The following is a 21,511-nucleotide window of genomic DNA, read 5'->3' on the forward strand; positions in this document are numbered from 1 at the left end:
TTGAAACCATTCCCCCTTGTGCTGCCACTCCAAACCCTTGTCCAAAGTCCTCCTCCAGCCTCACGATTCCCTTCAGGCATTGGAAGGGGCTCTGAATTCTCCCTGGAACCTTCTCTTCTCCAGGTGGGACAGCCCCAGCTCTCAGGGACTTCTTCCCTGCCCGGTGCTCCCTCCAAGCTGAGGAGCAGCTCTGGATTTGTGAGCAACCCGGGGCTAGGCAGAGGGTGCTTTTAATGCTATTTCCTGGGGGTTTTATTGGGTTTTTTGTTTTATTTTGTTTGGTTGGGGCGGGGGGAGAAGGTTGGTTTTGGGGTTTTTTTTGTGTTTTTTTTTTTTTAGATGTTTTTTGTTTGTGTTTTTTGGTTTTTTTTAGATGTTTTTTATTTGTGTTTTTTGGGTTTTTTAAGGTGATTTTTGTTTGTGGCTTTTTTTGTTGGTTTTTTTTTAGGTGTTTTTTGTTTGTGGGTTTTTTTTTTTTTTTTAGATGTTCTTTGTGGTTTTTTTTGGGATTTTTTGGGGTGTTTTTGGGTTTTTTGTGTGTGTATGGTTTTTTTTTTGTTTCTGTTTTGTTTAGTTTTTTTCTGCTTTGTTTTCTTTTGGTGTTTTTTGTTTGTGGGGGTTTTTTTAGGTGTTTTTTTGTTTGTGGGTTTTTTTTGGTTTTTTAGGTGTTTTTTGTTAGTGTTTTTTGTTGTTTTTTTGTGTTTTTTGTTTGTGGTTTTTTAGGTGGTTTTTGTTTGTTTTTTTTGTTGGTTTTTTTAGGTGTTCTTTGTGTTTTGTTTTTTTTTGTGTGTGCATCCTTTTTTTTTGTTTCTGTTTTGTTTCGTTTGGGTTTTCTTCTCTTGGTTTGTTTTTTTTAGGTGTTTTTTGTTGTTTTCTTTTTAGGTGTTCTTTGTGGGGTTTTTTTTGTGTGTGTGTGTGTGTGTGTGTGCGGTTTTTTTGTTGTTGGTTTTTTTGTTTGTTTGTTTGGGTTTTTTTGTGGTTTTTTTTTTTTTGTTTCTGTTTTGTTTCGTTCGTTTTGTTTTTTTTTTTTTTAATCTTTTATTTTTTATTCCCGGTGCGTGCACGCGGCGATGCGCAGACGGGAGCTCTGGCGGTGCTCCGAAGGGATGCGGGAGCTGCGCGGGGCTCGCAGCGGACCCGAGCATCCCTCGGGAAGGGCCCGGCCGAGCCCGGGGCTGCTGCCCCAGGCCCGGGCGGCCCGGGAGGACACAGCTGCCGCTAGATGGCAACGCCGGAGCGGGATGCGACACTCGGCATCCCGGCAGGGGACGGGGACAGCCCCGGGTCCCCGCTGGTGCCCGGCCCTGCTGCGGCGGTGGCGAGGCTGGGAGAGGGGGGGAAGAGCAAGGAGGGGATGGGAATGGCAGCGCTGGCGTGAGAATCACAGAACTGTGGGATCGTTGAGGTTGGAAAAGGCTTTTAAACACATTAGCCCAGCACTGCTGAGGCCACCGCTCAGCCGTGTCCCCAAGTGCCACATCTGCACATCTTGCAAATCCTTCTAGGGCTGGTGACTCCACTGCTTCCCTTGGGCTGCCTTTTCCAGGGCTTGGCAACGCTTTTGGAGAAGGCATCTTTCCTGGTATCCACCTGAACATCCCCTGGTGGACGTGAAGCTGTTTCCTCTTGTCCTGTCACTTGTTGCCTGACAGAAGAGACCAACCCTCACCTTGCTGCAGCCTCCTTCCAGGAGCAATAATGTCACCCCTGGGCCTCCTTTTCTCCAGGCTCAGACCCTGCTCAGCTCCCTCAGCTGCTCCTTCTCAGAGCTTTCTGGAGGAGTGTTAGCCTGTCCCTGTAAAAGCAGAGCATCCCGAGCGCCTTCCTGTCCTGGCAGCTGCTGTTCCCTGTCTTCTCCCATTTCCTCCACTGACAAAAACCCAAACAGCCCCACAGAGCTGGCTCTGAATCCCTGTGCCATGTTGAATCCTGTGGGCATCAGCCACGCTTCTCCCTGACTCACAAATCCCAGCGTGCTGGGTGAGGGTCAAGATGAGAATGGCAATAAACATCCTGGGAAAGAGAGCTTGCATCTCTTGGCATAGCCAGAGACTTTTTTTTTTTTTTTTATTTCCTTTTGGCTCTAAATCTTCTCTTAAGGAGCTGCTTTCTCATAAATATCCCATCCTTTAGCACTGTCTGAGCAGGAGAGAGGCTCCCAGCTGGGTCATGCTGAGCTCTGCTCTGCAGCAGTGGATGTAGAGCAGAGGTGAGAGGCAGCTCTGAGTTCAGGGCACAGCCCAGAGCCCCAGCAGCAGTGTCCAGGTAAGGGCTGCATCCTGCTTCCAGGGCATGGAGGAGGAAGGCTGCCTTCCTCCCCACAGCCCCTTGCCCTGAGCCAGGCAGGAGATGCAGGGGCAGCGCCGGGTGCATCCCTCCCCATCCTCCCCGGGCTATGGGTACCACCCAGAGCCTGAATTTCGGTGGGTGAGGCCTTGCTGGGCAGGCAGGGATGGGAGAGGGCTGGGGGGAGCAGGAGCAGGAGCTCGGCAAGGCTGAGGATCTGCTCCTGGCAATCGGCCCAGCCTCGGGTTAATTAACAGTGGCTGAAAGGGCTGAAAGGTGGGAAGAGCAGCGTTGGTGGTGGGGAGGAGGAGGAGGAGGAGGAGGTGGAGGTGGAGGTGGGGTGAGCTACAAATAATAATTGATTCGTTCAGGGCAGTGTCTTGCCTGGACTGAAGGCAGGAAGGGACTGTAATTAGCTGGTAGCTGCTGTGGCCACCTCCTTGCCTCATGTCAGTAGAATGAAAAGCCAGGGTCAGTCTGGCTGGCTGGTGACCTGGGAAGTGTTTTGGGAGGGATCTGAGTACCTCTGCTCCACTCTGTGCTGCAGGGTGGTAGTGAGGTAAGCAGGGACTTGTTGTAAACCCCCCAGATAACCCACTGTGGTTATAAAGATCATTTCAAGGAGAGAATGAAGAAGGGTTGGGTGTCACCGAGAGCTGCTGGACTCTTGGTGCCTGGCTGAGGTTGGGGCAGTGATCCCACAACCCTTTTGGCAAACACTCCTCTGATATCGTGCTGAGGAGGATCTGGGCCTTCCTCTTTCTGACCCAGCCAGCCCAAGGGCTCCTGGCAGTGCACCCAGGAGAGCCTGGGCCAAAAATCTGAGCCCTGTGCCCTTCAGCCACTGTAGTGCCTGTGGGGTGAGGAAGTCCCTGGTCAGGTGTTGCCAGGCTGCATGGAAGAAGAAGCCCTTGCCCAAATGAGTTAATGATTTAAGTGATTAGGAGCTTTATTTATTTATTCATAAAAAATTTAAACGCCTCCAGCAGTCCTGGCTGCCCCACAGCAGCTGGGAGGGACAGGGCAGCAGCCACTGTGCTTGCAGGGCAGGTTGTTGGTGGGGTGGGTGAGGGAAGAGCATGACAGGAGTGCTGGATGTCTTGTGCTGCTGGCTGGAGCCGTGGGTGTGGGAAATGCAGGCAGCAGTGCCCCAGGCCCTGGGGAGCTGTGGGAGGGGTGGGGGACCCTGCGTGTGAGCACTCACAGGGTGTGTTGTGTGCTGTGCCCTGCTGTGCCAAGAGGACTTGGGGACATCCCTGGGGGTCCGGGGGTGCCCTGTGTATGCCAGGAGGGTTCCCCAAAGGTGGGTAGGTGCCCCACCGGGGCACAGCCCAGCCCAGGGGGCCCTGGGTGACCTTGGCACACGTACCCCCAGCAGTGTCTCCACTCCCTGCCCTTAGTGGGGTGCCTGGAGCGGGGAGCAGGGTCAGAGACAACTCCCCATCCCCACAGGAGCTCCTGCACGGGCACATCCAGCCCGGGTTGTTTACACCTCTGGGATGAGCCGCTGCTTCTGCCAGACAGCATCGTGTGTCAAAAGGAGGAGAATACCGAGGTGTGGAGGCTCATCTGTATGCGAGTGAGCAGGAGGGCACTCCCCGGGCACCCGCAGGCATCGGGCGGCTCCGGCGGGGAGCCGGGAGCCTCGAGGTGTCCCAGGGATGGGGGGAGGATGATGCGTGTGGCCAGAGAGAGATGCTCGGGGTGGGGGGAGATACAGGGCGGGGAGCCCCCCCTCCGCTCCCCAATTTAGCCACTCACCTAGGAGCACCCGTGTGCTGGAAAGCCCTCTGCAGCCAGGGCGGGGGTAGGGGGGAGTCTGTGCGCGCTTCTGGCAGGGTGGGGGCTCCCCCATTGCCTTTGTTCCCTTCAGACCCACCCCTCGCCTCTGATTTTCCTTTGCGGCAGCTCCCGTGCTTGCCAAAAGAACGCGCTGGCTGGAGCGAGGGAGCGAGCCGGGCGTGCTGCGCGCGTGTGCGCGCTGCTGCGCGCCTGTGTTGCCACCGACTTCATTAAAGCGAGCTGTCCCCGAGCTGCAGAGGCGCGGCAGCCTTTAATTTCGTGGCCCGGCTCCTGCGGGAAGCCGCCGCCGCCGCCTTGCGTGCTGCTGGCCCGGCAGCCGAGGGCCGGGCATCCCCGCCCGCCGCAGGTGCCGCCCGGGGGCTCGGCCCTCCGGCCCTGCCCGCTGCCCCTGCCAGCCGCCGGATGGGCGGCCGGGCTCCCGCAGGATGCTGAAGATGGAGTCGGGAGGAAGGAGTTGGACACTTGGCTCCAACTAGGCTGGACCACGCTGCAACCTGTTCCCCCCGGGCGCGGCTGCTGCGCTGGGTGCTGCTCCGAATCGTGCCTTCCTTTGCCGGGGGTGCCTGCCAGGACTCGGCTCCCCGCCCTTGCCGAGCTCTCTGCTGGCCTTGCGGCGGGGCTGGGGGGTTCAAAGGGGCGGGTTGGGGCTCGCAGCAGAGCGCTGGGGAGGATGTGGCTGGGTTGAAGCCCTTGCTTGGTGGGGGAAGGTGCTTAGGGACTGAGCGGCTGCGGCCTCCGCTGGGCAGGAGGAAGAGGAGGGCTCGCTGCCCGCCCGGCTGGCCGCGCTGGGGGTTTGGGGGGGCCGGGGGCTCGGCTGCCCCCCGTGCCGTGCCGCCGCCGCACGCTGCCGCCTCTCCTCCACGCGGGTCCCCCGGAGGGATGCAGGAGAGACGGAGCTGAGCATCACCCGGAGAGGAGGAGGGGGCTGTGGTTGGGACTGCGCCCCGCAACCCCCTCCCTCTTCTTTCCCACCCTCCCCCCGCCCCGCCGCCTCGGTGCTGCTGCTTTGGCTCACCTGTGTGTTTTCTTCCAGGATGGCTCGCTTTGGGGAGGCGGTGGCCGGCAGGCTGGGCTCCGGAGATGGGGGCTCCGACCAGAACCGGAGCCGGCAAGGAGCTCCTGCCCCTGCGGGAGGCAGCCCGGGAGCCTTCAAGCAAACCAAAGCGCAGAGAGCCCGGACTATGGCTCTGTACAACCCCATCCCCGTCCGGCAGAACTGCTTCACCGTCAACAGATCGCTCTTCCTCTTCGGGGAAGAGAACATAGTCAGGAAATACGCCAAGAAGCTCATCGACTGGCCATATCCTTTCTGCAGCCTCTGAGAGCCCCCACCTTTGCTGCCCGGATTTGCCTCGCTGGCTGCCCAGGACACGTGCGTGTGGCACTATCGGGCAGGTAAGGTGTGCGGAGAGGGGTGCCCCGGCCCCTGGGGATGCTCTCCTCGCCCTGTTGCTGCTTCCCCTCCTGTCCTCGGCTCCTTGCCCGCTCCTGACGGGAGCTGAGCCCTTTCTCCCCCCTGGGGAGTCCCCCAGCCCCTCCTGAGGCTTGGATTTATTATCTCCCCACGCTAATAGGGACGGGTGCTCTGATCCCTGCGTGCTTTGGGATGCTCTGTGTGTGTGCCTGGGGAGGTGGGAGGTAGTGGCCTTTTCTCTGTGCCTCGATGTCTTGTGGAGTTTTGTCACCCCACCCCACCCTGAGCCACCTGGGAGCCCCATGAATCTCCAGTCCCCGCTGGGTGGTGGCTCTGTCCCTCCCGTGGGTGCCCTCTTTGCTGCAGATCGTGCCTGCCAGGGGCACAGCCGTCCTCGCCCTGCAGCCCCCGGCCCCCCATGGTGGCTCTGGGAACTGGCTGCCCCCTCCCTGCGGCAGAGGGAAGGCTGGTGGAAACCTCTGGCTGTGCCCCGTGGCCTTTTTTGGGGAGGCTGGCACAGGGAGCCACGATTTCATCCCAGAGACCCCCTCTCCTAGCGCAGGGTGGAGGGTGCAGATCTCCCCCACTCCTCCCCCTGTTCCTCCATCCTTTCATACCTCCCCACGCACCTCTCTCTCCTCCCACCCTCCCTGTGGGTGCCCCTGGGTGCCTTTGGCTCCTGCCCAGCACCACAGCTCTCACCCCACACCCGCCTGGGCTCGCTGCCTGCTGCCCCCCAGACGCCTCCAGGGCTTTGCCCCCACGGAGGATCCGAGCCTGAAAACTTCAGCGTGGCCACGCTGTGGCTGTAGGAGCCTGCCCGTGCGTTGTTCTGCAGCAGTGATTCCATGCAGCTCCTGCTGCTGCCGCTTGCTCTCCCTGCAACTTGTTGGTGGAGTTCCTGGCTCCTCTGGTGGGCACGGGAGAGCTTTCCCTGGTGCCAGGCAGCAATGCCTTGGTTTGGTGCAACAGGTACCTCGGGGGAAAGCCTCTGCTGAGGCCCAGGGATGCAGGACAGGTCACCCGCCCTGCAGAGCATGGCAGGGGAATGGTCCCTTTGCAGCTCCAACACGTCAGGTCCTGCTGCCAAGCAGGAACCGGTCCTGCCCGGGGAGCTGTGACATCTCCAGGCTCGAGGGGGTGACCTGGGCGTGAAGGGCTGGCTTGGAGGGGCTGAATTCCCCTTGGCATCCCCGAATCTGCCCCTCCTGGCAGTGCCCACGGGGTGGGAGGCTGCAGGAGCGCCGGGGCCGTGGCGGCTCAGCGCAGAGCCCTGCAGGGCAGCGGCCAGGCCGGCCGCCTGCTTTTCCAGAATATGCCAAATTATTCATGTGCTTTTCCAGCGTGGTGTGGGAGGGCTCTCGCCCCTCTGGCTTTTGTTGGGAGGCAGAAGGAGCTGGGGTGCTGCCCGGCACTCCCGGCGTGGGCTGGGGTCCCGTGCCGGTGTGATGTCTCATCTCCAGGCAGCCGCTGTCTCCTAGAGACTGGAGCTCCACCACCACCACCACCACATGAGCAGAACTCCCCAGCATTATTCTCCCCTGGAATTTGCAATGCATGAGAGAGATGGGCTCATTTTGTGGGTTTTTTTTTTTCCAGAAGTAAGTGACATATTCCCATGTGAGTGCTGGGAACAGGCGTGCTCCAGGAGCGGGAGCTCAGTGTTCCTGCCTACTTCCCCCCCCCACTGCCACCTCTTTCCCAGAAAAACACATCCACCCTGGGTGGTTCTCTGCACCACTGGAGTTTTGAGGGCTTGGGAACGGGCAAGGCCTTTTGGTGATGAGTTTGGTTAGGCTGGCCCAGCCAGCTGTTCCCATCCTTGTAGTTGTAGCCTGGCACAGGCAGCTGGTGCCTTTTGGTAGGGCCAGGAAAACCATGTGAGCACCTCAGCTGCCTGGCCTGCAGCCCATGGCATTGCTCCTGGGCGAGGGAATTTTGGGGAGGAGAGCATTGGATCTTGGCCACGGTCAGTAGGAGCTGCTGGCCTTGGGAGGGCGATGGGCCAGTCCTGGTGCTGTGGGTCAGGGTGGGCAGAGCGCCGAGGAAAGCCAAAGGGGCTGGAGAGGAGCACAGGGCGGAGTGGAGGCTCTTCTTCATCCAGCTCTGGTTGACTAGGTAATAGGGCTAAAAATATCTGGTGATTCAGGCCTGGATATCTGCTGGGTAACTGTGTAATTATAACCAGCAGCCTCTGCAGTTTGGCTTCCCAGTGTAAATAGGGATGATGCATGGAGGAGAAGGAGGAGAAATACGAGCAACTGGGATTGGGATGCAGCTCCATGGGAGGCAAGGCTTTGCCGAGCTCCTCTCTGGAAAGTGCTTTGCCTCCACTGGAGCTGCTCTTTTAGAACTGCTCCTGCCCCAGCCATGGGGCAGCTGCTGTTTTGGCTGTAGGGAACATCTCCTTCTCTTCTCCTTGGGAAACGCAGCCTTGTCCTCTTGCCTGCTCTCCTCCTGCTGATGGCCAGGCCTTTCACCCTGATTTCATTTGTTTGGCTGCCTGGAAGGCTCCAATTCAGTTAGGATACGAGATGGGCTGCAGCTCATCTATATCTGCTCCGTTCCTCATCCGCTTAATCACATTCGACCTGGATAAGATCCCTCTCCCTCCCCAGGAAGGCCAGATGACAATTGTGTGGCTCTGGCCGTGTCCCCAAGGACAGCATCTGGCTGCAGGCTGTCCACTGCACCCACCCCTGGTGTGGCAGGGAAAGAGGATGTCCATGTTCCCTGTGGTGAGGCATTTCACCTATCTCGTCCCCTTTGAGGACCAAATCTGGTGTTGGGCTGGCCTAGAGCAGCTGGGGCACCCCCAGAACCTCATCCCAACGCTCAGGGGGATTTTGCTTCATGGGAAGCACATCTGCGAGTGGCTGAGCCATTTTGCTCACCGTGACTCTCCCTGTGACCTGATGCTGCGTGGGCAGTGCCCCTTGGGGACCCTGGTGCTGTCACACCCCACCTGGCCAAGCACCTCCTGCACTTTGGCTTTTCCTGGGCCAAAATTCCGGCAGGCCTCGCCTTCCCAAGGGAAGAGCCTGCGCCATATCGTGCCATCCTTGGGCAGCACCATCCCTGCCCTCCCCAAGAACATTTCCCCCTCCTCCTGCTCCCAGCCTGTTTTCTGTGCCCTCCATTCATCAGATTTTAGAAAGGTTTTTTTTTGGGAGGGGCGAGTAGGTGTAATGGCAGGTCCATCTTTTTTGACAGCCGGGGAGAGCGAGGCTGCCTGTCAGATGGTGAATTTAAACAGAGGCAGCTGTTGTCATGGTGATGCCAAGTTGCATCCTGTTGCTGTGGCAACCAAAGTTAAAAAACTGATGTTAAGGCAGGAAAATCACATGATGTGGTCCTTTTTTGTTTAAAAAAAAAAAAAAAAGGAGGAGGAGAGGAGAGAGATTTGATTTCCAGGGTGAGGTGGGGGAGAAGGAGACGCTTCTCCATGGAGCTGTTTGCACGTGGCAGGCAGGCATCCCACATCCTGCATCCTGCATCCCTACGGGAGCAGTGTGGGCAGCTCTGCCCTGCTGGACTCCTGGCTGTCACTGCCTTCGTTTTAACCCTCGGTGGGAACCAAACCACTGCATCTTGGAGCCATCAAAGCAGCAACAGCTGTGACTGCAGAGAGGGAGGGTGGTCTCCTGTGTCCGTGCAGGGGGATTGAGGCAGGCTGGGCGCTCCAGGACACAGCACAACCCAAGCCTGTGCTCACTCTCCTGAGCCTCTGTGTAGCAGGCACACAGCAGCTGGCTCGTGCTCCAGGTGGGAGGATTTGGGGTCTGGATGTTGCTTTCTGTCAACCCCCCCCCAGCAGGGATGGGCTGGGAGCACTGGGTGACAGGACACAGAGGGGCCGCAACTCTGTGGATAGTCTTATCAGAGGAGGGAAATCCCTCGTGTCCTCAGGGACCAGCCAGGGAGGTACTGTGGGGATGGGGAATCCCAGAGTTGAATTAGGGCCACTCCCAGATTTTGCTCTACTTGGCACTTTCGTTTTTTTCTTGGAAACCAAAAACCTCACTTGCCCAGAGACACTGTGGGCTCCCTGGAATTGTTCAAAGTCTGATGGGATGGGGCTCTGAGCGACCTGGTCTAGTGGAAGGTGTCCCTGCCCGTGGCAGGGGGGTGGAAGGAGATGACTTTAATGTCCCTTCCAACCCAAACCATTCCACGATTCTGTGAAAACAGCCTTAGAGAGAGGGTGGTCTCTTTCCTGCTGGGGCGTGGAGCTGAGAGGAGGAGGATTGGGGCATCCTAAGAGTGGATGCTGAAGATGTGGATCTTTGGCTCTGTCGTGCCACGTCTGTGTGGGACAGGCAGCAGTGCTGGGATCGAGACCAGCAGGATGAAATCCACAGGTATAAGAACTGAGGCTTTTTCTCATTGACACCTGAGGAGCAGGGCATGCCCTTTGGGGCAGCCCGTCCCCAGGGAGGTGTGGAGAGAGGTGGGAAATACAGACATGACTTTGGAGGAGATGTTGGAACCTGGCTGATGCAGGTGTGGACGGGGATTAAGTTGCTCCTGCTCTTTTGGTGGCACTGGAAGGTAGGATTCCCCAAGGCCTCGCTCCTCTGGCTCCTCTGCTCCTTCCCCATTGCCTGCCCAGGAGTGGAGAGAAGGGACTGGGAAGGGGTGGGATGGAGGGGATGTGTCCATAGCTCCTGCTCCTGCCTGCATACGGGGAAGGATTTATCTTGTACCCAGCCTCCTGTGGAGGTTGTGTCAATGTCCCCTCAGCACCACAAACCCATCTCTAGGGACTGGAGCTGGGCTCACTCCCTGCCTCAGCTGGGTGAGTGCTCTGGGTGGACTGGTTTGGGCTTCTGGCTAGTGAGGAAGGTGAAGAGGAAGGTCACAGCAGCAAGATCTTCCTGATAGATCTGCCAAGGAGCTCCAGCTCCAGGCATGGGGCTGGCCCACAGTGCCTGCCCAGGTGGCCTGGAGGGTGTCCCCATGGTCTGGGGTCACTGTCCCCACCTCAAAGGCACTGTGAGGGAAGCATGGAGCTGCAGGTGTGGCGTGCACAGGGATCGGCCCAGTTGCTAAGGAAACAAGTCAACGGTGCAGGGGAGAGAGCATTGGGTAAAGGAGATAAATCAATAAGAAAACCTATTTTTATCGGCTCCCTAATGATCCTCCAGGAGAAGCCAGACGGAGGAGGAGGAGGAGGAGAAGGCTGCAGGAACATAGGCTCTCATTATTTGGCCTGGAGGGAGGTGAGGGCTACTCTGCATTTTGGGTGGCTGAGAGGTTTTGTAATTGTTCATCTGATGTGTGAGAAAACAAAGCGCTGATAGAGGGGTGTCCGATGGCCCTGGCTGGGAGGATGCTTGCTTGGCAGAAGTGAAGAATGGAGATTAAATATCCCTCAGTTCAGCCAGATGTTCCTGCTCTCCCTTGGGAGGTTCTTTTCCTCTTGGAACTCAAAACCTGGCACAGCTGGAGCAATGGGGGCTGGTTTCCATGGGGTTGATGTCTCACACAGCTCTGGATGTGATAACCCAGGCTCAGCTCCTGGAGAAACTGGGCCAGTGGGGTTTGGGGAATCACTTTTGGCAGTGACCTCATGCTTAGGTCAGTGCTTTGGGGAGCGATTGCCCTTTTAGGCTCAGCTTGGACGGGGCTCTGAGCACCCTGGCCTGGTGGGAGGCACTCTGTCCATGACAGGGTGGCACGAGGTGGTCTTTAAGGTCCCTTCCAACTCAAACCCTTCCTTGACTTGCTGCTATGTGCTCACTCACTTGCTGGGGGTGCAGCAGGAGCGCGGCCCTGTGCAGGGGTGCACAGATGTGCGTTGTCCTCGTGCCTTGAACCAGATGTTGGGGCCAGGTGCTCCTGAGCCCCCCAGGCCTTTCTGAGCGGGGCTCCCACGCTGCTGCAGTTGGGTTTTTCCCACCTGGGTGTCTCTCCCAGGGGAAGAGTGGCTGTGGCAGGGAGCAGTGCTGGATGCTGGGCTGGCTGAGCCGCGCTGGGATGGACAGACGGACGCTCCACGCCATTCCCACACTTCTCATCTAGGCAAATGTGCCTGGTGCCTGGGGAGCTGCTGCCCCGCCCCACTGACACGCTGTTTGTCTCTTAAGCCGGTGCTAATTGCTCGCAGACTTTCAGGAAAATGATACAAAAAGATCCCAAAGAGGCTGGTGGCGCAGGGCCAAGCGCTGCGGTCGGCTGGAAGCGCTCGGCCTGGGGTGGGATGCAGGGAGAGGGCTTTGCCTGAGCCATGAGGGGAAATACTCACTTCTCTTGAGGCTCAGAGGAAAACTTTCGGAGTCTGGCCCCCCTCCCCAAGCACAGGGAGCTGCTCCTGCTCCGTGCCTGGCTGGCAGCGAGCTCCGAGCCAGCAGCAGGGAGCTCTGCAGCCTCTCTCTTTGGGTTTGCCTCTAACGTAGCAACCATTAATTTCACTGAGTGGCTTTTTAAATGCCTGGATGTATCTTTCCTGGCTCTTCTTCCTACCGAGTTAAACACATCCCAGTTCCCACAGGCCCTCCCTGGCTGCCTCTCCTGCCCATCATCTCTGTTTCTGTGCCCATCCCTGCTCCCACCTTGCCAGCGTGCCCAGCATCATCGGGCTGGGGTCATTCCATGCACTCCCTTTTCCCGTGCTCATGGCTGGCACTGAGGTGTCTTCTCTTGCCTGGGGGCTCAGGGCCACTGGTTGAAAGCATTTCACTGTAGTCAGTGGCCAAAAGATGAGGTTGGAAAAGAAAATCACCCCTTTTCCCAAAGCTGATGGGGACCTCCTTGCCTAAAACATGTCAGCCTGAGGGTGTTGTGTGTGGAGGAGCCTGGTGTGGTGGGGAAGGGCTTAGACAGCTTGGGATGGTGGGAATGTGGATTCTTTCATGGGCAAATCCATCCCAGGTGGGATCACATCCCCTTTCCACAAGGGAAGGTGGCAGTCCTCTGCCTGGGTGGCTGCTGGTGCCAGTGGTGACAGTAATAGAGCTGTTTTGGCAAGGAGGGAGCAGGATCAGGGGTGTGCTGCCTGCTGCTGTATCGCTCCCCATTCAGTTATAGAGGACAACAGGGCTTTTCTTGTGAAGAATTGGGAAAGATGGATGGGAAGTTGGAAAGATATGGCCATCCTGTCACTTGGAAGTGCTTTGTTTTCAGAGCTTGGCCCTGGGCCAGGCAGGAGAGAGCTCCGTGTCCCTGCCTCCATCCCCTGAATCAAAAGGCAGGAGGAAGCTGAGTTTGGGGTGCTTTCCTGGGCATCAACCTGCCCTTTCCTTCCTCAGCTCCTCACACACCAGCACCTGCTGCCACTTCTCCTGGCTCAGGGTGGCTCCTGGGGAAGGGTTGTGTAAGACCTAGACATGCATAGAGGATTTGGGATTGCTCATAAAGGTCCAACCAGATCCTGTTCACAAGGTGCTGCTGCCCCTTGGGTCTTGCTGGGGTGTGGCTGGGCTGGGATATCTTCACAGGGAGTTTCCACCCTGGCTGAACGGAAGCTCAGACCCCGATGCCATCAGTGCCTGGAGCTGTGAGTGCTCAGCCAAGTGCTCTGCAGCTCCCAGTGCCACCTGGGCTCATCCTGCTGCCCACAGGGTGCTTGGCAAGGGCACAAGGTGGACTGAGCCAGGTTAGATCCCCAGGACTTGCAAGGGAAGCTCCATCCTCCTCAGGCTGTGCAGGTGCTTCCTCCCCTGGGGGTGTTTTAGGACAAGGGCTGCCATACCTTGTGCCCCCTCCCCTTTCTGAGCCCCATCTCCTGCTGATGGGTGATGGAAAAGAGAAGGAAAACAGGGACATGCCAGCCCTGGCCAGCAGTGTGCCATGCCAGGGAGAGCCTCCCAGATCCTGCCAAGGACCATGCCAAACCTTCTTCCAGTCAAAGCCCAGCCTGGTTGTCCTGCTTCAAACCTTTTGTCCACCTTCTGGGCTCCTTGCACAAGTAGCATCTCTCCCATGGGAGTTTTCATCCCAACCAAGGTGTCCCGTGTGGCTGGGGAGGAGGTGATGATGCCCAGCAGGTCTGCAGGGGGGAAGGTCTCGGGGAGCTCTCTCCCCTCATTTCCAAACAACACCGAGGTGGGCTTCGTGTGTGGGTGTTCCTGTGGGGAAAACAGCAGCAGAGGCTGAGCAGGTGAAACCGAGGGTGGGCTGGAGGGTTGGAGAGGTCACCCAGCTCTTCTCTGCTCCTTAACTCCCCTCCACTCCCTTCGAGTACATGATCCTGGCGACCATCATTGCCAACTGCATCGTGCTGGCCCTGGAGCAGCACCTCCCTGAGGATGACAAGACGCCCATGTCACGGAGATTAGTGAGTACCCCGTGTCTGTCCCTCTCTGCTGGGCTGGGGGCTGAGCCAAGGGCAGCCACACAATCCTACCAGGCAATTCCTTCTGATTTTGGGGTGGCTGGACAGGAGGTTTCCTCTGGGACTAGCTCCTCCAGCCTTCCTGGGGCTGCTGTAACATATTCTCTGTGGAAAGGGTTCAGGAAAGTTTAAGCCCCTTAAAAAGGGGTAGGGAAGGACTGGGAAATCTGAGTGTGTCGTAGCCACTCTCTGTTTATTTCTGAGGCTGCTGCTGGCTGAGAAAGGCTGGGAAAGCTCCCGAAGGAGATGGTGGGTCATGGGGAGGAGGGATGGGACACGAGTTGGGCCAATGTGAAATGCCTGGCGCTGTGTTTGCTCAGTCTCCCCCTCTGACTGGCTCACTGATTTCACTCTGGCAGGAGAAGACAGAGCCCTACTTCATTGGGATTTTCTGCTTTGAGGCTGGGATTAAGATCGTAGCCCTGGGGTTCGTTTTCCACAAGGGCTCGTACCTGCGCAACGGCTGGAACGTCATGGACTTCATCGTGGTCCTCAGCGGGTGAGCCGGGTGCTGTGGGGCCAGGGCTGGGCTTGGCTGGGCTCGGGGGCTCATCCTGGCGAGGGCACGAGCTCCAGGACGTGGGGAAGGCGCCTGGTTTGCTGCTGGCAGTGGTGTTTTGTTGTCCTGATGAGGGACGGGAGGACGGCTGCCTGTGCTGGAGGTGCTGTTGGCTTTTCTGTGGACACTGGTGGTGGGACGATGTCGGAATCTGAGGTATTGATGATTCTGAGATTGTAGAAAGTCTCTGTCTTTCTGTCCCGTTGCCAAAGCAGAAGCCATAATTGGTCTGTGCTGGTTTCCAGGTTGTTTATTCTGTTGATCTCTCACATGTTCTGCTGCCCTGCCCAGCTCTGTCCTGCAGGGCAGCGTGTGGGGCTCTGCCCTCAGTGGGATGTTACAAACATTAAATACCAGAAACTCCCTGGGCTGGATTTACAATAACGTGCCAATATCTGTCACCTACGTTGGACAGTGTGTCCCCAGCCTGAACCAACAGAAAAATGCCAACACCACAGTGAGACGTGGAGGGCATGAAGAAGGAGAAAAAGGACAAGGCACACCCAATTTCCTCCATCTTGTGCCCTTTGGACCCCTCATCTAGAATCCTAAAATTTTACTTTTGCACCCGTGCCACACTTAATTATTACTTATATCAAACGCTCAGAGCTTGTAATTCATCCTGTAAGATTGCAAACTCTTTTCCATGGCCAGAGATCACAGCCAGTGTCTCTGGGGGCTCTGTCCAGGGGGGTTCCTGACCCTGCCAGGGTCCCAGACCTGCCAGGGCAGCCAGAGGGAAGCCCTGGATTCCCACAGGACGAGGTTCCTTGTAAGGGCAGTAGGGCTGGCTCTGAGGCCACCATGTTTAGCTTTCCTCACTTGGTGGCCTGTCACCCACCTGAATACAAGGCAAAGTGAGGACAAGCTGGTGGCATGACCTGATAAGCAACTGGATGTGATTTGGTAGAGATTCTGGTCAAACCCTGCATGAGAAGAGGAAAATCTCATCTCCTCTTGCCTTCCCAAGCACTTTGCAGGCTTGCCCTGGTGCTGGAGGTTTGGGAATGAGGTCTGGGCAGGGTGACATTCCCAGGTGATGCTGCTCGTCACCCCAGCATGCAGCAGGGGTGCTGGGGGTGGTAGCACACAGAGCTTCACGTGTGCTGCTTGTGTCACTGGTGGTGTCACCTGCCAGGGACATGGCCCAGATTTGAGTCCTGCTTACAGTGTGCTGGGCTGTCCTGGTGACACAGAAACAGCAGGGGCATTTGGGCTTGTGTTAGCCAACACTGGAAGTCACTTGAGCAAAGTGCACCCAGGGCAACCCCCTGGGCCCCTCTCTTGTGCAGGGCAGGTGGTGCCTGGACTGTGGGTATTTCTTTTGGGCTGTTGATGGGAACATCACGCTCAGAGGAGCTGGTTTGATGTGTACAAACAGATGAAGCTGGGAGGTCTGAGTGCTCTGTGAGCTTTGCTGAGCACAGAGCAGCTGCAGGGCTGGCTGGGAAACTGAGGCATGGTGGCCAGGCAGGACGCCTGGGGTCTCTGCAGAGCTTCCTGCTGCACGGTCCTGACTCTTGGCTTGCAAGCTGGTGGCACCATGTGGGATGTGACACCTGGCTGGGTGTTTGGGGGAGCAGGGGGAATGCAGAGCCTGCTCCTGCTGGGGTGTGGTGCTGGGGGCTGCTTGTCTGTGGTGGAGAGGTGCAGGTTGGCACTGTGCACCAGAGGAGGCTCTAGCAGAGCATGGCTGGGGACATTTTGACTCCCTTGGTCCTGTGGGGACCTGGATGGCTTTGCTGGGGGGTGGGACCACATCACCTGGGAATGGAGGGTGTGCTGGTGGTGGGTGATGCTTCTGACGGGCAGCAAACAGGCAGCCTGTGGGAGGTGCAGCCCTCACATGGGAGGCTGCTGCTCTCCCACATCTGCAGAGTGACTCATGGAGAGGGTTCTGTGGCTCCTGGGCTGGGCAAAGGTGCTCACACCTCTGGGGACAGCATGGGACACACGTTGGTAGCAACAAGAGGGGCTCTTGGCTAAGTGGGCTGGGAAATGCCCATCTGCATCCTGACTGGGCATCCTTTGGGCATCCTGGGCTGGGAGGAGGGGGTCACCAGGGCCCTCTTCCTGCCCTCCCCACGCTCTGGGCTGGCTGCTGTAACCGAGCTGGTGCTGACTCAGAGCTCAGCAATTCCTCACTGGCAGAAGCCTCGGCAGCTCCTCGGTGCCAGGGAATCGACTGTCCACGAAGGGCTGCCCACCCCCACCGGAGGTGCCCGTGTCCCCCCCAGGACTGCCAGTCTCGGGCTGCAGCTCTCAGTGGCTGCTGCCCCACCATTACACCCCCCTGGGATCCCGGTGTTTGCTCCAGCAGAGCGAAACCCCAGGAATGCCCCTTCACCTCACCCCAGCAGTGCCTGCTTCACCAGCCTGTAAGGGCAAATTCTATCTCATGGTGGGTGGAGGAGGCACCCCATGGATTTTCACCCTGGACTGGTTTTGGGGTCACTGGGATGGGCTGCACCAGGTCATGAGCTCCTCTGCTCTGTTCAGCTCTTGGCTTTGCCCCGGTGCTGCCAAGGCTGCTGTTCCCAGGGCCATGGCTGCGCCTCCCATGCAGGCAACCCTCGCCTGTTTAATCCACTGAATTATTGGCAAATTCCTGCAGCAAATAATCCTTGGCTGGCAAATGACTTGCAAACAGCTTGTGGGAGAAGGTTTGCACTTGGCGGCTCATTCTGTGTCGGTTGCGTAAGGCGGGCGGCGGAGCCTCGGGATCGCCTCTGCGGGCTCCGACTTTCTGCTTGGCGGATGTGGAAGCGTCTGGATGGAGATTTGGGAGATTTGGTGGCCGTGGGGACCTTGTTGTGTGGCTGACTGAAAGGTTGTGGCTGTGGTGGAGGGGATGTTGCGGTCGGGAGTGCGGGGTAGCTCCTGCCTAAGGGTGTGATGTGGGTTTGGATGCTGGTGCATCCCTTGATGGGCCAGAGAAAATATCCACATGAGCAGGACCCATCCCGGGATCCTTCCCTGAAGGACCCAGAGGGAGACAGTGCCACACTCACCCCTGTCCCTCCAGTTATGACAAAGGGTGTTACTGCTCCTCTCTTGTGGGAATACATGGTATTGATGATCCCGAGATTGTAGAAAGTCTCTGTCTCTCAGCCCCACTGCCAAAGCAGAAGCCATAATTGGTCTGTGCTGGTTCCAAGGTTGTTTATTCTGTTTATCTCTCACATGTTCTGCTGCCCTGCCCAGCTCTGTCCTGCAGGGCAGCGTGTGGGGCTCTGCCCTCAGTGGGATGTGACAAACATTAAATACCAGAAACTCCCTGGGCTGGATTTACAATAACGTGCCAATATCTGTCACCTACGTTGGACAGTGTGTCCCCAGCCTGAACCAACAGAAAAATGCCAACACCACAGTGAGACATGGAGGGCATTAAGGAGGAGAAAAAGGACAAAACACACCCAATTTCCTCCATCTTGTCCCCTTTGGAGCCCTCATCTAGAATCCTAAAATTTTACTTTTGCACCCGTGCCACACTTAATTATTACTTATATCAAACACTCAGAGGTTATAATTCATCCTGTAAGATTGAAAACTCTTTTCCATGGCCAGAGATCACAGCCAGTGTCTCTGGGGGCTCTGTCCAGGGGGTTCCTGACCCCTGCCAGGGTCCCAGGCCTGCCAGGGCAGCCAGAGGGAAGCCCTGGATTCCCACAGTTTCTGGATTTACTTTTTGCCGTGTATCTGACGGGAGAGGTCCCTTAGTGGAGGTGGCATCACGGTCACGGATGCTATGCAGGGATTTCTGTGAGCAGTGTGACTTTCTTCACCCTCTCCCTGCTGTACACAAGCCTAATGAGGGATTTCTCCCATGGATGGCCTCCTGGGACCTTGTGCAGGAGTGGATGGCACTGACTAGAGTTCAACTGGTGTTTGCTTCTTCTGTCAATAAATCAATTTTTTTTTTTTTAATCTCAGTGGAAATCAACACCCACCTAAAACTCCCTGATGCTAAAGCTTCCACTGGGGAACTAATAGTCACATTTGTAAACCAGCTCTCTTTGTAACCTGTGGTTTCCAAATCATCATTGCTGCATGAAAAAACAGCCTGTTCTCCCCCAGCTAAAAATAATTTTATATGAAAGTGTGCATAAAATACTTCTACTCATTCTGAGACAGAACCAGTGAGGGGAACATCTGTGTTTCTCCTGAGGTTTCGGGATGCTCACCTTGTCTGTGTGAGAACCAGAGCCAGCTGGGTGCTGAGGGTGGATTTGGGACCTGCTTGATGCAGTGTGACCTGGAACAAAAGGGAGAATGGCTCAGATATGGTCAGAAAGGGCAGGGGAAGGTTGGTGACCTCTTAATTGGTGGTTCTGAGGCAGTGATGCTGAAAGAGCTTCAGCCACCAGCAAGGAGAGCATGAGCTCCCTGGATGCCATTAGGAATGGAGCACAAGGACCCTACAACTGCCTGCTTTGTCCTACACCCTGTTTGGTGGAACAGGAAGGGTTAAACTCCCTCTGCAAATATCCAGGTGGGTGTGTGCTTCACACACTCCCGGTGCCTGAGCATTATCAAAGCACCATTGGCTTTTTTTTTTTTAATAGCAGTAATACAATAACACGTGAGACGTGAAGGGGTGGGGGAACACTGCTCACAATGGGGAAAAAAAATCCAAACGGGAATCAAAAGGCCCTTGTGAAGTTGTTCTGCTCAGGAGCTGGGGAAGCAGCCACTGTAAAAGCTGGATAAAAGCACCAGGGTCACTAAAAGGAAGCGCTGCCGTCAGGGTTTTTGGGAGGGTTTAATAACCCTCTCCACCTGGGTGCCTTTAGTGAAGCCCTTGGGCACGGTGGTTTTCATTAAAGGGTTTTGTGGGGTGGAGCGTGGCCAAGGGAAAGCGGGAGTGAAGGATTGCTGCCTCTGCCTGCCATGTCCTTAGCAAAGCCAGAGCAGGAAAGCCTGGCTCTCCTAGTCCTGTCCCAAAATCCATCATCCTCTCCCTGCAAAGCCAAGCAGCAGCTGTGAGCCTGGTCTGTCGCTCTGAACTCCCAGGGAAATCCTGTGCATGCCTGTGCCCTGATTTCCTGCTCTGGCCAGTGGGAAGCAGGATGGAATCATTCCAAGGAAGGTGTTCCCTGCTCTGCTGCAGGGTTGCGAGGTGACCCCAGGGATGAGGAGGGCAGCTTGGCTTTTTTGTTGGTTTTGATGCTGCCTGGATTTTGAGATGACTGTCCTGGAAAGTTCCCTTTTCACAGTTCCCCCCGAGCTCCCCTGTGGGAGAGGCAGGGATGTTTTGCCTTCAGGTATTTAGTGCACCTTGCACAACCCCAGTTCTTTTCAATGCTCTTTTCAATCTTAGACTTCCAGAGGTGGGAGGGGGATCCTTGAGCAGGCTCCAGCAGCAGCTGCGTCAGGGAATATTGATGTGCTGCATGCCCTGGTGGTTTGGGGTGCTGGCCCCACAGATGAGAGCACATCTGGGCTGGAAACAGGCTCTTCCCATGGTGCCCACCCCTGCATTTCCCTAACCCAGGGAAGGCACATCCAGGCAAGGAAGTTTGGGGGAGTGGATAAGAGATTTGGAGAACAAGTGTGGAATCAGAGCACAAGTGCAGCACCCTGACATGGTTGTCCTGCTGGAGCCTGAGCCACTGCAAGGAGTGCTGTGCTATAGGGATAAATCAGCAAGGAGACAACCCCATGTCCAAAAGCCCAGCAGTACTTTGATCACACCAGAGAAGACTTTTTTTTCCCTCTTTCCTTCTTTTCCTTTCATGAATGTTGGCAGTATCCAACCTGATGCCTGCCCCCTTTCCTTTCAGGACAATTAGTAAAATGTTTGGTCTTTCGTTTGGATGAATAATTAATTTACCAGCTCGGTGAATGATTCATGTGCCATCTGCCATGGCCCTGGGACAGCACCTCGCACAAAGGGCAGCACTGCTCCCCTTGCTGGCTCAGGGGAAAGGCTGGAAGGGAAGGGAAAAGGCTTCCCCTTGCTGGAGATGGGGGGTGGAGATGTCTGTGATGCCTTGTGAAGGCTGAGCTAGGACAGAGACTAGACAGAGCTAAAGAATAAAGCGGGATTTATTAGGATGCTTCCATAGATCCACCTTGGGCAGCAGAACTCAAAATGGCCACAAAATGGATGACCAGTCACGGGGTGTTATACTTTTATAAGTTTTGGTCTATTAACATATTGGAGTTAATGGTTTAATTATAGCTTTAGTCCATGAAGTCCCATGTTTTTCTCTCTTCAGTCCCCATTGTTTGTGCTCTTGGGCCTGAGATTGGGATCATTTGTCCTTGGTGCCCAGCTGGAGAAGGAATTGTTTTGTCTGCCTGCTCTGTGCAGAGAGCTCACCATCCCCTAATGTGAAGTCTAAAGCAGCCCAGAATGTGAAAACCACAAAAGCTGAACCCCGAGGCATCAGCTGGGAGGCAGAGCTGTGGCTCTGGCTCTAGGGGAGATCCTTCTCCCAGCGCAGGAGCCGGCCCGCGTGCCGCTCACGCGATCCCCGGCTCCATCCCTCCCACCCGCTGCTCTCCTGGAGCCGCAGCGTGACTCAGTCCCTCCCACGGGCTGCTGGTCCCCGGGGGCACTGCCCACCCTGCCGGGCACCCCTGTGCTCCCCAGGGGCTCCTGCTGCACCCCGACCCCCTGGCAGAGCTCCTGCTCGGGGGGATGCCCTCGTTGCCTTCTTGGCGCTGATATGTGCCTTGCTCTGGGAGGTGGGCTGGGGGCATGGCCTGAGGAAGGGGCAGTGGGTTGTTCCCTCCTCATCCTCGCTGAGAAGCTCTGGGGCCTCCTTCCCCTCCTTTGGCAGGAGCTCAGACAGGCCCTGCTGTGCTCGGCCCTCACCCGTTCTCTGCTTCTCCTGTGGAGCCAGCTCTCCTGGCTGCTGTCTGTGCCTTGAGCTTTCCACCAGGTTTCCACCAGGTTTCCACCAGGTCCTGTGGGTGCAGATGCAGTTTGATCCACATCCTCTCACCCTGCCACATCCTGTGTCTGCCGAGAGGCAGTGTGGGGATGGAGGAAGGAAGGAGACGTGGGGTTTGGCCACCCCAGAGCATCCAGGACAATCATGCCCCAAATCCTCCTCTGGGAAGGGGTGGCCTTGGGGGATCGTCTCACCCCCCAGATCGAAGGCTG

General features: G+C 56.7%; 1 protein-coding gene across 16 annotated transcripts in view; it reads left to right on the forward strand.

Annotated features, from left to right (window-relative positions):
• The window catches only part of CACNA1E (calcium voltage-gated channel subunit alpha1 E), a 147,758-nt gene that overhangs the window by 45,711 nt on the left and 80,536 nt on the right, over positions 1-21,511 (forward strand). For 15 of the 16 annotated variants that reach the window (XM_085586723.1, XM_085586722.1, XM_085586726.1 and 12 more), the window contains exons 3-5: positions 5,123-5,388; positions 13,675-13,781; positions 14,198-14,337. In XM_085586723.1, the coding sequence (XP_085442849.1) occupies positions 5,123-5,388; positions 13,675-13,781; positions 14,198-14,337 (513 nt within the window). Of the gene's footprint in view, positions 1-4,203; positions 4,615-5,122; positions 5,389-13,674; positions 13,782-14,197; positions 14,338-21,511 lie in introns of those variants that run through there. The other variant, XM_085586734.1, reaches the window with a different exon arrangement.

Source organism: Lonchura striata, chromosome 8 (genome assembly GCF_050655825.1).
Source record: "Lonchura striata isolate lonStrDom1 chromosome 8, ASM5065582v1, whole genome shotgun sequence".
Taxonomy (NCBI): Eukaryota; Metazoa; Chordata; class Aves; order Passeriformes; family Estrildidae; genus Lonchura; species Lonchura striata.